General features: G+C 32.7%; 3 protein-coding genes across 3 annotated transcripts; 2 read left to right on the top strand and 1 right to left on the bottom strand.

Annotated features, from left to right (window-relative positions):
• The first annotated feature begins 690 nt into the window (after positions 1-690).
• On the top strand, positions 691-3,968 carry LOC108471671 (phosphatidylinositol 3,4,5-trisphosphate 3-phosphatase and protein-tyrosine-phosphatase PTEN1). Its single transcript, XM_017773254.2, has 8 exons — positions 691-1,012; positions 1,248-1,572; positions 1,919-2,095; positions 2,559-2,672; positions 2,826-3,014; positions 3,114-3,350; positions 3,594-3,695; positions 3,773-3,968. The coding sequence occupies exons 1-8, from the start codon at positions 933-935 to the stop codon at positions 3,887-3,889; spliced, it is 1,341 nt and encodes a 446-aa protein (XP_017628743.2). The 5' UTR covers positions 691-932; the 3' UTR covers positions 3,890-3,968.
• A 1,532-nt stretch (positions 3,969-5,500) lies between these two features.
• On the bottom strand, positions 5,501-8,184 carry LOC108470526 (uncharacterized). Its single transcript, XM_017771870.2, has 6 exons — positions 7,947-8,184; positions 7,214-7,667; positions 6,885-7,023; positions 6,618-6,679; positions 6,081-6,219; positions 5,501-5,968 (listed from the first exon to the last, which is right to left on the bottom strand). The coding sequence occupies exons 1-6, from the start codon at positions 8,056-8,058 to the stop codon at positions 5,828-5,830; spliced, it is 1,047 nt and encodes a 348-aa protein (XP_017627359.1). The 5' UTR covers positions 8,059-8,184; the 3' UTR covers positions 5,501-5,827.
• A 584-nt stretch (positions 8,185-8,768) lies between these two features.
• On the top strand, positions 8,769-12,443 carry LOC108470959 (chorismate mutase 1, chloroplastic-like). The gene is made up of 6 exons (XM_017772497.2): positions 8,769-9,323; positions 10,147-10,372; positions 10,465-10,551; positions 10,858-11,001; positions 11,805-11,897; positions 12,002-12,443. Exons 1-6 carry the CDS (start codon positions 9,133-9,135, stop codon positions 12,245-12,247), a joined length of 987 nt encoding a protein of 328 aa, XP_017627986.1. The 5' UTR covers positions 8,769-9,132; the 3' UTR covers positions 12,248-12,443.
• Positions 12,444-17,390: the final 4,947 nt, after the last annotated feature.

Genomic DNA, 17,390 nt, shown 5'->3' with positions numbered 1-17,390 from the left:
TTAGAGTCTTGCTGTGTTTTAAAGTGACTCGAAAATATAAGTGTGAAATTTAATCATTTGACATGTTTCAAATTTGTTAATGTTTAATTTTATGTGATTTAATAATAAAATAATTTAACATTCAAAATTAGTGCAATTTAAAATTTATGAAAAAACAACTAAAGATAATGCTTGCAAGAAAATTATGCAAAATAAAAATAAAAATGATGCAATTGAAAATACTAAGATATGGGAATTGGTTGAAAAGTCAAATGAGAAAAAAAAAACTAATAAAGTGAAATGGGTATACTAAGGTAAAGCAAAATTTGAATGGTTGGGTCCAAAGAAACAAAGTTAGCTTAGCGGTGAAAGACTATGTACAATAGGTTGGTATTGACTATCATAATATTTTTGCTTTAATTATCCATTTGGATACAATCAAAGATCATATTAAAAGGAGTATGGTCTGTAATCAAAGTGAATAAAATGGATGAATATAGAGAATTTAGTAATTATTTAATTAATATACCTAAATGTTTTTCATCTTTTGATGATTGATTCTTATCTTAATTTGTGAAGAACTATTACATTTTAAATTTTTTTAATCAAGTTATTCATACTCAAATATCAAATTTGTGGCAATTTTACATCAAGAATAAGTTAGAGTTTTAGTTAAATTGAGTATAATTTTATATCAAATGGCTTGAAATAAACCAAACCCAACAACCTAGGAAAAATGTTTATTGAAAAAAAAAAACATCATCCTAGGAATATCCCAACAGTAAATTCGGTTGACATGTTTCTTTAAACTGCTTCAAGGATAGCAACGTTGTTGCCTGAATTTGCTCCAAATATAGGGTTGAGAGCTGGTGTTAGAATTCCCTCCAAATTTAGCATAGAATATCCAAATTCCCACTTATCAGTTTTTCTCTTTCCGTCAGGGGAGAATCAATATGAAAGATCATCATCATGATCATGATCATCATCCTAATGATCTTCAGCAGCAGCAGCAGCAGCAGCTTCAACCCCATTGGTACCTTCTTTTTCTCTTGCATTTGACTTTTCCTTTTACACTGTGTTGGTTTTTTCTTTTCCCTTACATGTAAACTAGGGAAAACCAGATATATAGTTCTAAGATTATATTCACTGTAATCTGAAAAACAAACAAACAAAAAATAATAGATACCAGGATTTGAGTGTATGCATATATTATATATATATATATATGTTACAATGTATATAAATGTATTTATGCTTGTTCTGTTTAGCAGCTACTTTGACATTCTGAAGTTGTCAAGGTATCAGCAGATGGGGTTGGAATTTACGAAGGCGGGCCCAATAAAGGGTGCAAACGCCACCCTTCTCCTCCAGCATAAAATGCTTTCTTATCTTTCAGCAAGTTCTTTCATTCGAAACCTGGTGTCGAAGAAAAGAAGGCGAATGCTAGTCGGTGGATATGATCTGGACATGTCTTATATAACTGATCGTTTGTTGGCAATGTCTTTCCCTGCCGAACGTATGCGAACAATGTATCGGAATCCTCTATGGCAGGTCAAGTCTGTGCTGGAAATGATTCATCAGGGGCATTACAGGGTAAACAGTGTCCTCGTTTGTGCTAGCTATGTTACTCGGACTTGGGTGACTCAATTTTTTGAAGACTTTTCGTGTATTTAGAAGGTCCTATCTTCATATCTATGTCCTGATATATCTCAGACAAGGGTGCTACTGAGCTGAAAATGAAATTTTATGTTTGTCTATCCTTCAGTCTGTTTGTCTTGTTTAGGTCACTCTACCAGTAGGAAGTTGACTGGCAGCAAAGTTTTGATGTATCTCAGTCTTAAAGGGTTTTATCTCCATAGTTAGTTTTGCATTTCTTTTTAATTCTTATATATCTTGCCTTTTACAAGTTTTCTTTCAACTTCTTTGCCAAATTCTACAGGTCTACAATTTGTGCATAGAAGAAGATTATGATCCATCACACTTCCATGGTCGAGTCGAGAAGTTCCCTTTCGATGACAATCACGTTCCCCACTTTGAAATGATGAAGTCATTCTGTGAGAGTGTTCATTCATGGCTATCAGATGACCCTAAAAACATTGCAGTTGTTCATTGCATGGTATTACTTTCAAAAACTTCTTTCTTCTTTTTTCAGACATTAATAAAAGGGATATATGACTCTTCAAATGCATAAAAAAAGTTATTTAAAAACTGAACATATCTGTGTTAGACACCTACCATTACCCAACGGCTCAAACTTGAATCCAAGTAATTCAAAACCCCAAAGGAAGAAGATGCCAACAGGCTGTATGGTAATTACTCATTGGTATGTACAACAGAAATATATTAGAGGCCATTGCATTTACATATCTTTGTATGAATACATCTTGCAACTCTATTGGTCACCAAGCAACCAAATATTAGTCCCGTTGTTGGTTTAAATTCATACAAATTTGTTTCCTTACAGATGTTTAGTAGCCTAAAATCAATAGTCAAAGAATTATGGTAGTGTTAATTTTCCTTTATTGGATTAGATAACGTTCTCGCCTTTAAAGCTTGACATCCTTCACCGGAATTTGCAGGCAGGAAAAGGTCGAACAGGCTTAATGGTGTGTGCCTACCTTGTTTACACCGGAATGTCAGCTGAGGAAGCACTTCAGTTATACGCCCAAAAGCGGACAACTAACAACGAAGGAGTAAGTAGTTATGTTGCTCTCACTCTTAATTTTTTTTGAAATATTTCTGCTCAATGCATTATCGGACTGAATATTAGGATATGATCTTCCAAAACCATCTAAATACATGGAAATACCCTCTTCTTTTTAAATATTTTGCACTTTTGTTGATAGGTCTCTATACCAAGCCAACGCCGTTATGTGGGGTATTGGGAAAAATTACTTTCTTTTCCCAGGGGCATTGGCAATGGACCTGTCGATGTGCACTTGCCTCAACCATGTAGCCGAGAATTGCGGCGGATACGACTTTACGACACAGTTAATACCAACTCTGTCTTCTTCGTTGTCTCGGAGCTCCAAGAGGTTAGGTCATACGTGACACTAAACTCAACTCACAAATTTGAATAAAGTGATGATATAAACTGAGTATTGGTTTCACATACGTATAACCTTATTCTGCAGATTCCGGATCAGATGAACCGCCCGCCTGTTGAAGTTGCCAAGAGATGCTGTCGACAATTCAAAAAAGGAAGTGAAGCGAATTGCAGTCCTCGATATTTCTTGTCATATGTTGAAGGGGACGAGGAAGGGGCTACACCAGAATCGGAGGAACCTCGTGTTGTAGTCCAAATGGACACGGAGAGTCCCATATTATATCAGAAGAACTGTCTTGACTATCGTTTCAATAAACCTGTGGAAGTAAGTCACTTGCAGCTTGCACCTATACTAATATGTCTGCTTTGCAATGATGTATCATGAACTCAAATCCGAAAAACATGGAGTATTTGACCTACATACATATGCTAAGTGTAAATGGTGTATATCGTGTCTGGAAACATCTTGGGAGTCCGTTTGTGCTTGAAAAGGTCTTATATGCCATGAAATAGATTCGTTTAAAAGGTATCAAAAGCATGAACACAATCATATTCTTGGATTGAACAGGTTAAGGGAGACGTGCGCGTCATATTCTATCAAAAAATGATCGGAGGTCGCCTTTTTTATGCCTGTTTCAATACAGCCTTCATCAAGAGCAGCTTGCTACAGGTAAGCGCATGGAAATTTTCAGTGATTCATAAACCGATACGCACCAAGAAGCTTACTGCATTGTTTAACTTTGCCAGTTTACGATCCGGTATCTGGACAAAGTTGGGAGTGCCGGCAGATCAATATGCGGCCCTGCATTCTGTGTCGAGTTGCTTTTCGGCCCGGCCAACCGGAGCCTCTCGAGTGCTTTTTAATCTAATTATAATGTAATGAATTTGTACTGAACCCTAAACTCAAGGGACTTGTTTTAAAAAATAATAAAAACAATACATGATTCTACATGTTGGGTTTATGATTTTGATTTTTTTTTTTCTGCAGAAACACTTGGATTGTTAAATGTTATATGGATCAAGTGATTCATACCGTAATTTTTGCCGCCTTCTAGTTTTCCATGATGATAAGAAGAAGATACTAGGAATGACAAGAACTTCTGTACTTAAAGATTTTGAGAGCATTTGTTAATATTATAACAAAATATGAGATTTATATCAATGTTTGCAGTCATAACAGGGCGAGGCCAGGCAAGCCTGTATTTTCTCATTCTCATCCCACTTCATTTGTATTCACAGTATCCAAATTCGTCCCTTGGATTTTATTTTTTAACTTTAATCTTCCACTTTTAACCAACTCTAAAATTTCACGAAACTACTCTTTAAGTATATTGTCATGGTTTTCAGAACTCAACATGTGGTCAAACAAAATTATTGGTTCATTCATCCTAACTGGTTTTATTAAACAAATCAATGAAATCATTAAAAATTTATAAAAATAAAAATATTCTATTTTAATTGTCCAGTTCCATTGGTCTATATTAGTTCTCAAGTAAATTGATTCAATATCTTTTTCCAAATCAGTACTTCAGTTTCGGTTTCAAACAACCATGATTATAGCACACTCACAATCAAACAATATACTTAAAAAAAAAAACTAACCTTTGATAGAAATAATAAAGTTGGAAATTTCAGAAATAAAGAGTTCAAGTCTTATCAAGCATGGCTATTTTTTCTAAATTGATTTTTATAAATTTTATATAAAATTTAAACAAAAGCACCCTCTAACAATATTATTACTTTGTAAAAAAAAAAAAGTTTTAGTTATTTTCTAATTGAATTGGTATTTGATTAATTCATGATATCAACTCAAACAAACACTTAAATGTAATATAGATTTACGGATTATTAATTAAATATACTAATAATGAAATTTGTTTATTTAATTTTTAAGTATGATTTATTGAGGAAATGCTAAATTGACCAAGCCAGCATGTTGACATTATTTTAGGTAATGGTTAGAGCAGCCCGAGGACTTGGTCCAAGCTTTGTTTAATGTTGCAACCAAATTGTGATTAATCATTTAAAAGTTTCTAAAGCAGTAGTGCAGAAAAATGATAATTAGCAGACATATGAAGAATCCAGCTATTTTAAGCATTAAAAGAACAACTTGGAAGAATCCCTGTGTTTTTCGCTATGATGCTCACTCGAATTCGTGTGCATCATATTAACATATACAACTTGAAGAATCTCTGAAAGATCATATCTCATAATCGTGTCACGATGTCGAATATTAAGACTTCAAAACAACATAGCTTTGCAATGAAAATAATGCAGATGTGTGATGAATCCAGCTGTTTTAAGCTTTAAAATGAAAACCCCTTGTCGTCCTTTTGTTTTTAGCTAAATGTTAAAATTGAATACATATCTATATCCGACATGGGTACAAGTGTTATGCATTCGAAAGACCTTTGAAAGATCATATATCATACATATGTCCATATAATATTGATACTTCAAAAAGAAAATGAGAAGTTGAAAAATAATTAGAATTCTGCATTATAATTTTCTAAACGGTGTGAATACAGCATCAGCTACAATGAAATATCATAATCCTTGATATTCTAGGGTTTGACATGCAAACAAGTGGCTTAGAACCTTCTAACTCATGCATTCATCTGAAAAACTCTAGCTTAACTGAGCTGACTCAGTCACTTTTACCCTTTTCTCTATGAAGGCTTGAAATGATATCATCAAACTCCAGTTCTTCATTTCTTGGCAGCCACATCAACTGAGACTTTGGAGTTGAAGTGTGCACCATAATCTTACATAAATCATACAGTAAGGACTTCAAGAACAGCATCACAGTCTTGGTATGAGAGGCATATGAGCCTTCCGCTTAGCGTACTCGTTAGCTATGCTGATTGAGCTATTATTATGACGCAACAAGAACTCTGCCAGTAAGATTTGGCTTTCATCCTCGTTCAGATCACCATGACAACCCTGTGTTGGACAAATTATATGTACTTGAAATAAATTGAAGTGGACAAAAAGATAGAACAATCACAATACATGCAGGACTAAGATGTGTATGAACTTCGGCAGCAAATATTACCAGGTGCATTGTTCTGTCACAAACAGCATGGTGCATGACTATGCCTGCAGCCACTGAAACATTAAAAGAGTCAACCATGCCTTTCATTGGAATACTACAATGCAAATCTGACAGTTCCAGCGCCTCATCACTTATTCCCCTGCAACAGAGCCATATAAACCTCAAGTAACATTGAAGAAGAGAGGAATATAGAAAACCGTGACAAAAAAAACATTTTGGCCACATTGCAGAAACAAAAACAACACATAATTATATAACAAGACTTGGAACACATCAACAAAACTAAGGTATCAGATTGACCTGAAATGAAAAAGGAAATCATAAAACATCTTTGATAGTTTTGCCTTTGTTTCCATTTCTTGTTTTCAGTTAGATATCTGATATTGTTATGAACTCTGGAAATTCAAAGTCAGAAAACAACTAGTAAATTATGTCTAATGCTAATCATATACCACATAGAAACACTAAACTCAAGAAAGTAATAAACTACCAAACAGAAATTATGAGAAGTTTTACAAAGGTAACAATGTAAGTTACCTATTTTCATTCCCAACTACAATTGCAGTTGGCCTTGACCAATCCATGTCGTATATGGATACCTGCAAACAGTCAGTGATGTAAGTATCCCGACTTAGAATCTTAGAACTTTGATCATCAAGGACAATATGCTTGCTAAGGATTTTATTTTGTCTGTGACTGTTAACATCTGATTTAAGAGCAAAGTGCAATCTGATACAGGATAAATTTATCCTAAAGATCAATATTTTAGTAAGTGCCACCAAAGTTGGGAAAAATTATCAATACCGCATCCATTCCTACATGTGTTGTAGCAATCCGATAACCACGTGATTTTAAGACTTTGAAACACTCCTTGGGAGAGTTCCAAAGTTCGATATCCAACCACTTCTCTGCACCCATGCTGACATGGCGGTTTTCTCTGTATCTGGATAAAAAAATGATGTTAGGACAGCAATTGATTGATTGAATTTCATCTCGAACCAACTAAAAACACAATACATTAAGCAAGTCAAACTAAGAATTCACTAATACGCAGCAATAATAATAGGCACAACTACTTAAAACCCTCAAACATCAACCAAAAACCAGACCCTTTTTGGCTTCAATCTTACCACCTTTTTGAACTGTCACACGATACCACATGAACTGACTGCAAGCCAAGAGCATCAGCAGACCTGAACGTGGCTGAAACATTGCCGAAATCGCACAGCCCTTCCACCACCAAGCAAACTGAATAGCTCCTATTTCTAACCACCCTCTTCAACCTTTCTTTCCTTTCCTCCATCAAGACAGGTGCGACTGCCTCTATAACCTCCCTGCTGCTCAGGGACTCACTCCCACACTTAAACCTATCCAAGTAAGGAAACCACCGCTTGCTATGGATATCCATTCCCGATCTCCTCTCCATTTTCATCAACCTCGCAACATCATCTTGGTGAGTCAGCAGGTGTTCCACGGTGTCCTTTGCCAAGTCTTCCAGGGATTCATCCTCTAAAGTGGCTACTTCCGGTATAGCCGAGAAAGACCTCGTTCGGATTCTACAGGAACTAATTCGATTGCATAAAGGAACTACATTTAACCCAAAAGAAAATCAAAGATGAATAAAAGCATAGCATATTTCATCTAAACTCAAACCACATCTAACTCTTCTAGGGTGTTCTCCAAGTAAACAAAAAATAATGGTTTACAAAGAAGGCATTGCATTTAACCAAAAGAACATGAACATAAGAAATAAAAAAACTATGGGTTTGTAAATCTAGACTCAACCAAATCTGGGTTTTCCGTATTTTTGCAAAAGAAAAAAAACCATAAAAAAGGGGGGTTTATTTATGTTGAATGAAAACGTACCTGAAGTAAGGAGGCGAAGTGAAAGGGGAAAAAAGAATGGTTTAGGGTTTAAGTCAAGTTTACAACGAAGATTAGATAAGTGCGCACGGATTAGGGTATTGCAAGCAATCATATTTTCCCCTTTTTGGGGTTTTTACGCAGAATTGGTTATGGCGCTAAGGAGCTGCAGTGTCGATGTTGAGGGAAACCTTTTATTGAATGGATAGGGTTTACGAGGAAGATTGGAAGATGATAATTATACACCAAAACGCTGTAGTTTTTCTGGTATTTTTATTTTAATGTTAATTAGTGATATTATTTTGTTAAATAATAAGAATCATTTTGATTGTATATGTGAAACTTTAATAATGGTTTAAATGTATATTTAAAATTTTAATTTTAATTTAATTATATATATTTAAATAAATAAATATATTAATTTATTTTTATATTAAATAAATATTATTATTTATATATGTAATATATAAACATAAAATGATATTATATCAATAATTGTGTTAATATTTCACAAGAATTAGATTAAATCAAAATTTTATGAATATATTTACACATTAAACTATAGTTCATATATAATTTTAGTATTTATCTTTATAACAAAAGAATCAAATTTTAAATATTTTATTTTATTTTATTTTATTTTATAGAAAAAATTTAAAATTTTTTTAAAATAATTTAATAATTTAGTGACTTAAATAAATTTTTTAATAATTTAGTCACCGTTTATAATTTTTCTAGTTATAGCCAAAACAAAATTTTACATAAAATTAATTTAGTGACTATTAGTGTAATTTCTTTAAAATACATTACGCCTCCTATAAGATATTTTCTAACAGATGTTTGTTATAATCTTGAGTAGGTTAATGGGTAAAAAGCTGACTGTTGAACTCCCAATTTTTAGTCAAACGATGGTTTGCTTGTACTTTTGGGAATGAAGCAACTTGATAGATTCTAGTTTTTATTGGCTTGTCATTCTCCACCAACCTCTGTTTTCAGTTTCCACCACCTAACTCACCTACCACAAGGAACGCGCGAACCAGTCTTTTTTACCCTTTTTTTTTAATTATTTACATATACATATCCTTTGTATTTTTTCAATTTTCGCACTGATTCATTGTTTCAAAGCTTCAAAATTTTGCATTCTTTTGTGTTTCTTTTTCTTTGGAAAAGGTCTTTCTGTGTATCATCAATGGAAGCTAAGTTGTTCATAGCTTCTTCGTCTCCATCTTCGTTTGCTGTTAACGGAACCACCAAACTTTCAAGACCCAGTTTTCCTTTAACTTCACAAACCAGGGAAGTTCCCATCTTTAAGCTTCATTGCTCTGCAAGGTTGTCAAAGACAGTCATTCAATCTCTTAATGCTTCCACCAACTCTATTGGGTATAAAAACTATCCTCCCTGTTGCCTCTTCTTTTGTTCAGAACTCCAATTCAGCTTTTAGATTGTTTAAAATTTATTCTTTCTTTAATGTATTTTTCTCTCTTCATTTGCTTTGGTTGTGTTTGACAATGGGATTAGCTGACTCCGCTGACTTACTTTATAATTGTGTTTGTTTCAATGCTTCAGTTGTTTATAATTCCGTTGTTAGGTTTCTTGGAATCTGGGAATTTAATTGTTCTTCTGATGTTTGGCAAGAAAATGTTTTCCTGGCTGTTGGATTATTGCATCAAAAGCATTTCAATGTCCAATGTGGCTAGGAAATTCATGTTTGAATTCCTTTTTCTCACTGATTTTTTATTTTGGAATGGATTTTCTTCCTTTATTATTTCACTACTGAAATTCTATTGGTAATTAGTGAGAACAATTGCTTTTTGGCCCCCTTCCGGAGAACACCAATTTGAGTGCACTAGCCAACATTGTTATCTGTTTGTCTTCTTCTTTGATTGAATGTATTAATTTATGTACATTTGAACACCATTCTGCTACATATGCACATCGGGTGTAAGCTTGGAATATCGATTGACTTGTATGAGCTTCAAGAGACTCTGGCTATCACTATGGTACTAGAATGAAGTGCAATAAACTCGTAAATCATACTGGAAACCATATTAAGGATGAATAAATTGAAATTTGATTGACCCTTGCGGAAAAATCTTCCTGAATCTTTTTTTTTTTTTCTCTCTATTGGTGTTTACATGGTGATTTCCATATGACATTTGATGGAAGTATTTGATAACTTAATGTTTTGGTAACATCTCTATAGATCAACGACAACCAAGCAAAGGGTGGATGAGAGTGAGAACTTGACCCTTGAGGCAGTGAGGTACTCGTTAATTCGACAAGAGGACAGCATTATATTTAGCCTTCTGGAGAGAGCTCAATATTGTTATAATGGGGATACATATGACCCTGATGCCTTTTCAATGGATGGGTTCCATGGCTCGTTGGTCGAGTATATACTTAGAGGAACTGAAAAGCTTCATGCTAAGGTAATGTTACACTCAACAAGCATAGAGAGAAAGGATATGGGTTTAGCAAAATCTGTGCTGCTTTTTTGATAAACCCTTTGATTGTACGTTAGGTTGGCAGATACAAGAGCCCAGATGAGCACCCTTTCTTCCCAGATGAATTACCAGACCCCTTGTTGCCACCTTTGCAATATCCACAGGTAAAATAATAGGACCAGATATGAGACATTATTTTTGTCGCTCTTTTGCTGTGGCCTTACGCTTATGTTCATTGCTCCATATGTCTGCATTCTCATTAATACATGAAGTATTCTGTTAATTGCATGTTTTGTTGGAACTTTTAAGTATACTGTATGGCAGTCTATTCTAAGAATTTAATCCTCTGAACATGGTCTTTATCTCTCCTTGTTCATAATATTTATGAATTTTTGGACATTCAGAATTTTTTGTGGTGAGTGCCAGGTTTTTAACTTCTTACTTGAGCCTTTTTTCTGACAATCAAACAGGTACTACATCCCATTTCTGATTCAATAAATATAAATCCGAAAGTGTGGCAAATGTACTTCAGAAATCTTATTCCCAGATTAGTAAATGAAGGAGATGATGGCAATTGTGGATCTACTGCCATTTGTGACACCATGTGTTTGCAGGTAAATATTTTAAGACAAGTCTCCGATCCATTTCAGATTCAGTTTCTGAATCAATTTGCACATACACCAGTAATATGTACCATAGATGCCTTCGTCTAAAATGGTCATTGACTGTGCATGAAATCTACTGTTGTCTTCTTTCCCTTCTCTATACTTTCAGTTATCTGCATGATGTCTATCGTTGTTTTCAAAACTTTAGCTAGCCAAGTGGCGGCCAGATAACATAGGGTCACCGATGCCTAATAGTGGATAGGTGCAGGTGCCTAAGCAGAAACCCTATGACTTAAATTGTCTAGAGCCCTTTCTCTGACTTGGGAGTTTCTAACATTGCCCCTTTATTGTTTGCTTGAATTTGACAGCAAACTGTATGCTAATTCACCTGCCAAACTAGTATCTTGATTTATCCCTTCATACATGTTTGAATATGTGTTGGACATGGATGTTTTAAGAGAAATGAAGCGTGCGAGCAGTATAGATTGATGATGAGTTGCGCCTTCTGATTTAGGATAAATTTGAATACGCAAAACTGGATTTTGATAGTGTAACACGTACATGCATTGTTTTTACATGTCTATTCTTTATTTCTCATATCCATGCCAACTTTTTATGCTACAACTCCGTGACCTTTCATGGGTTGCAGTTGGAATCTTGGAGAGGGATTTGTTGGTTGAATAAGGTTTTTGTGGCATGCTTAAATACCTGTTGTTCCTATCAGTTCTTCCATCAAACTGGCTCTTGTACTTGGCCAACTTGATGTTCTGGGAACTGCTGGATGCTTGCCTAACATTTATGTGTCACCACAGGCTCTTTCGAAGAGAATACATTATGGAAAATTCGTGGCAGAATGTAAATACCGGGCATCTCCAGATGCTTATCAAGCTGCAATTAGAGAACAGGTATTATTTATCAGTTTCATTTAAAGAATGTGATTGTGTTTTTTTCATTTAAAGAATGTGATTGTGTTTTCATTATTAGTTCTTGATTTTTTTTCTTTTTGCAGGACAGAGATTGGCTGATGAAGTTGCTCACATATCCGTTGGTCGAAGAATCAATCAAGAAAAGAGTAGAAATGAAAGCCAAAACTTACGGACAAGTAGTGTCAGATAACATAAACAAAAAGGATTGTGATCCGGTTTACAAAATAAACCCAAGCTTGGTAGCTGACTTGTACGGGGACTGGATCATGCCATTGACGAAGGAAGTCCAAGTGGAGTACCTATTGAGAAGGTTAGACGGATCCGAATGAATATAAGTAGTTTTTATTAGCTGTTTATGATGAAGCAGAGATAAAAGTTATAGGGGATAAAGTTCTGATTAGCTGTTTATTTATGGAAAGCATGATGGCAGAAGAGTTTTAAATTGTTAAAAGACACAAACAGCTCGTTTATGTCTGAATATTGGGCATGTTGATTGAAAATATAATAATATATATTTATGTGTAAGCAGCAGTTAGCTTAGCACTGACCGTATCGGCCAGTAGGTATTGGTTTTAGGAGGAGGTCATAATCAAATGGGAAAAGGGATTAGAATATCAATTCGAATCTCAAAAATGGCGACTCCATGAGTCAATCTAGTTTCCCATTCTAAAAGATACATAATTGTTTATCTATAGTTATATTATAAAATAATGTAATAGTGATAAATTTAATCCGATTTTTTTTTTGTGAAAAATTAAAAATTCCAAGTAATTAAACTAGATCAATAAAGGAGGATTCTCAAACAATCTTAAATCAAAGTTTCTAATGCAAACTGACTTAGTCAAGCTATCTTTAATTGAGTTCTCTTCTCTAGGCAAATGTTGAATCTTCCACTACTTAAACATATTCAGGACTTTAAGTATGCTCTTGATTAGAGTAGAATTAGAGTTTCTGGAAGAGTCATCTTGAATAATGTTAACGGCCTCAATACTGTCAGTTTGAATTGAGATCCTATCGAATCGTCTTTCCAAAAGAATGTTTAACCCATCCAAGATCCCTCAAAGCTCAGCCTCCGTCACTGTGCAATTACCCAAATATCGGTAGAACCCAATGATCCACCCACCATTATGATAACATATGTAACCTCCAGTTGCTGCAACACCTTCGTCAAGCCTAATTGAACCATCAGTTCTCAAACAAACCCAACTACTAGTTAAAGGTAAAGAGTGGAGATAATTGTGAGATTTATGAAATGCAGTTTTGGAGATCAAAATGTATTGCTTTGCCCAACTAAATGAAATTTTAAGAATCTCATCATTACTTCAAGAAATGCCTTGAAAGGTAAGCAAGTTCTGGTTCTTCTAGATATGCCAAGCAATGATCCCAAAGAGGCATAGCCAATCCACCCCATCCAAAGAAATGTTTGAGATGATTCTGAAAGTTTTCTGTCATCTAAATAGGGAGGGAACTGGTGTAAAACCTAGAGAGTCTGTCTTAGTTCTAGCAGCAAGGCAATCTCTGAATACATGCAACACATCCTTATAATCCTGCCTACAAAACCCATAAGCGCTATTACTCCCAATGCCTTGCATCATCCTTTCAGCATTCATACGTAGGCATTGCTTGAGGGTGAGCCATAAAAAGAAATGGATCCGTTAAGGGCCTTTAAATTTCCAAGGTATCTCACAAATCTGTTCTTTTGAATTCAATATACCTTCTCAAATCTTCCCATAGGCATTTTTAAGAGAAAAAGAACCAGTCAAAGTAGCTCCCCAAGTTATTTTATCAAGACCCAAAAAAGGGTGCAATGGCGGAACACCTGCAATTTTGTTAATGATCTCCTCTAAGACCCACAATCTGAGAAGGTTTAAATTCCACGATCCGTCACTTGTAGCCATACTACTAAGAGGGCAATCCATATTAAGGTTAGAAAAAGATCGAATCTGTACAAATAAGGGACTACAGTTTGGAATCCAAAGGTCGCGTCAACATTAGATACTATTACCATCTCTGACAAACCATAAAAGGTTTTCGCGAATGAGGGGTCATACCTTGGAAATGGATCTCCATAAAAAAGAGCATCTTTCCCGTGCTAAATTCTCAAGCAATCCACTAGAAACCTTGTACTTCGACCGAAGGGCCCAAACCCAAAGGGCATCACCGTTTGATATAACATTGAAACCAAATTTCATCATAAAAAAGGTGTTGTGATCTTTCAAATACCTCAAGTCAAGATCTCTGTGAGTTTTTGATTGACACACCGAATCCCAACTTACCAAGGCCATCTTTACACTGCCACTAGAAGATCCTAAAATGAATTTCTGTATAATGCATTCAATCTCTTCACATAGGCCTTTTGGAACCATCATCAACTGCATAAAATAGCTTGGAACTGAAAGCAGAACCGATTAAGCTAATGTCAACCTTCTTGTTAAAGATAGTTGTCTTGCATCCCAACTAGACAATTTACTACGCATCTTATCAACCACAAAGCGTAACGTATTGTTGGTAACATTCTCATGGAAAATGGGCATACCTAGATATGTTTTCAAGTTACTCATCTCGTGAAAACCAAAAAATCTATTGATACTCCTCCCTACACTACCATCAACCCCTCTTGAGAAAAAAAAATATTTGTCTTCCTCGTATTAATCTTGTGTCCTGAGTAACCACAGAACTCATTGATAATTTTTTTTATTACCCGAGCTTGATATTCCTCATCCTGGCCAAAAAGAATCAAGTCATCCGCAAAAAACAGATGTGATAATGGTGGACCATTACAAGCCAGTCTAATAGGGGACCAGTTACCAGCATCAATAGCAACACGATCCTAATTAGATGGACGAAAAATTTGAATAAACTGTTAAAATTTTAATAGTATTGATGTGACAGGTTTGCATAACAATCTATGTGTACTTTTATTATTAATGTTGTTTTTATTTTTTTATTTTTATGAAATACAAGTAAATTACCATTTAATACCCTTAAAAATTTTAATAGTTTGTTCATTTAAAAAAATTTTGATTGAATTATTTTTTACGCAATCAATTTTCTGTTCTTTTAAAAATTTTAGCCACTTTTTATTTTAAAAGAGAATATTAGTACTCTTATAACAATAATATATTAGTACTCTTATAACAATAATTTAAATAAAATAATAAAAAGAAAAAAAAAGACTAATAAGGAAGTGTTAATGGTTTTAATTTTAACGAAATATCAATCTAATATAAAAGTTCGCAATCAAAGCAAAAGAAGTCATAATAGTTTAGGTACACAGAATATAACTCTTGGATTACCCATATAAGAAAAATAGTAGGTAATTAGAATATTCACCACCAGTAACAATTATTTTAATTTTTAACTTTTAATATCATCATGCTTTTATGGATGTATATAATTATTTTAAAAAATTAAAAACTTTATAAAAATAAAAATTATTAAAATAATTTGCATATTTTAAAATAAGTTGTTTTAATTTTTCAAATTTGATAAAAGTTTACATAAATATTTAAAAATGGGTAAAATATATTAACATTATGTTTTGTTAATTAAACATATATACAAATTAAATATATTTTATTGTACTTTAATTAAATAAATATTTCATTTAAGTAAAAATTTGAATTTAAAAATTTATATTTTATTAAATATATTTTAATTTATAAACACGGAATAAAAAAACTAACTATATATATAATGTCGGCAGCAGTTGTTTGAAAGTTACATAGAAGGGCAAAGTAGTGATGATCTACAACATTTAATAATATTGATCACAAAATATACTTTCAATTAACTATTAACAAAATCACATAATATGAAAATCGAAAAGCGAAACATCATATATTTTAACAATATTTTATTTTTAATTTATTTTTTTATATTATTTAAAATTTTAATTATATGATGTAAAATATATTTTTATGAAAAAGTATATTATTTAATAAAATAAAAATTAAACGTGCATGTGATATTCTTGTACAAAACTTCAATTATAAATTTTATTATTGTAATATTTAAATTATCATATGTTATAATTATTTTTAACATAATAATTACTCTACATTAATTAAAATATGTCACTAATAAATCAAATACTATAATATCTTGCAATGCCAATTCATTTTTTCTTCCTTTAAAATTTAAAATCATTAGTCATTAAATTACGAATAAGTAGTCTTGGTTGTTTAACTAAAATAAGTTATAATTTGGTCACTAAATTATTTAAAAATTTTCATTGAAGTCATTAAATTATCTAAAAGTTTTTATTTAAGTCATTAAGATGCTAACTTTAACAATAAAAATAAAAAGTTCCTCCAACAAGCAAGCGACAATTCGATGACCAATATAATGGATTAATACCCCATCAAGTCCAAGAATATAATTTAGATTCAGGTTGATTTGATGACCAGTTTCAGAGATTGGAGAAAAAATTTATTTGAATTTTAATTCACAGATTTGTATTGTCCAAAGTTGTTTCATAAAAAAATTGAATTGTAGAAGAAAAGTGGAAAGGAAATTTTTGATTGGTGCAGGCAATGCGAACAGAGAAAGCCATATAATATTAATTTTAACTGTCAATAATTTCAATAAAAATTTTTGAATAGTTTAATGACTAAATTGTAATGTTTTTAGTTAAGTGACTAAAACGAAATTTTATTCACAATTTAGTGACTAATAGTGTAATTTACCCTAATAATTAAGAGATAAAAGTTTCTTTTGCGGGTTATCATTGGCCACAACAATAATGATTAGGAATACATGGAAAAGATCGCCTTAATTATTTTTTTATTTTCTTTTTATTTTTTGAACAAATTTATAGAATTTATTCCATCAAAATCTCATAATCCCTAGTCTACAAACCAGCATTATGAGTGTATATATATATATATTTATATATAAATTTATTGTGAAATTGGTTTTACTTCATTTCAAAAGCAACATCAAATAATTACACCCACCATGGATTTGATAATGACATGATCTTTTATATAGATTTTGGGCAAAAAAAGTTGTCATTTAATTAAGGCAAGTTTTTTAGGGTGGAAATGCCTACAATTAAGACAAGTACAAGCTTGAGGGGTCACTCCTGCTTATTTTATTTGTGCTAAATATTATATTTTTGTCTTTCTATTTTAGAATATCGTAATAAATATATGTTTGATTTTTGTTTAATTTTTTATTAAAGTGGTGGCACGAAATCGAGTAAAAGATTTTATAATAATATAGATATATTTACTACACTATAATACATTTATGTATAGATGAAAAAATCATGTAGAAGATAAATAAGGATTTGGTTAAAATAATAAATTTATAGAATTTTGGATCCAAATATCATAATATTTGTTTATTTCTCTAGTTTTAAATAAGATTATAAAAGATAAAAACATCATTATTTTACACACAAAAAAGAATATCATTATAATAATATTTATTATTTTGTAAATGAAATGAGATTTTGGGAAATTTTAA

The sequence above is a fragment of the Gossypium arboreum genome, chromosome 11, assembly GCF_025698485.1.
Source record: "Gossypium arboreum isolate Shixiya-1 chromosome 11, ASM2569848v2, whole genome shotgun sequence".
NCBI lineage: Eukaryota > Viridiplantae > Streptophyta > Magnoliopsida > Malvales > Malvaceae > Gossypium > Gossypium arboreum.
The sequence above is the reverse complement of the archived record's forward strand: the minus strand, read 5'-3'. Positions and strand labels throughout refer to the sequence as shown.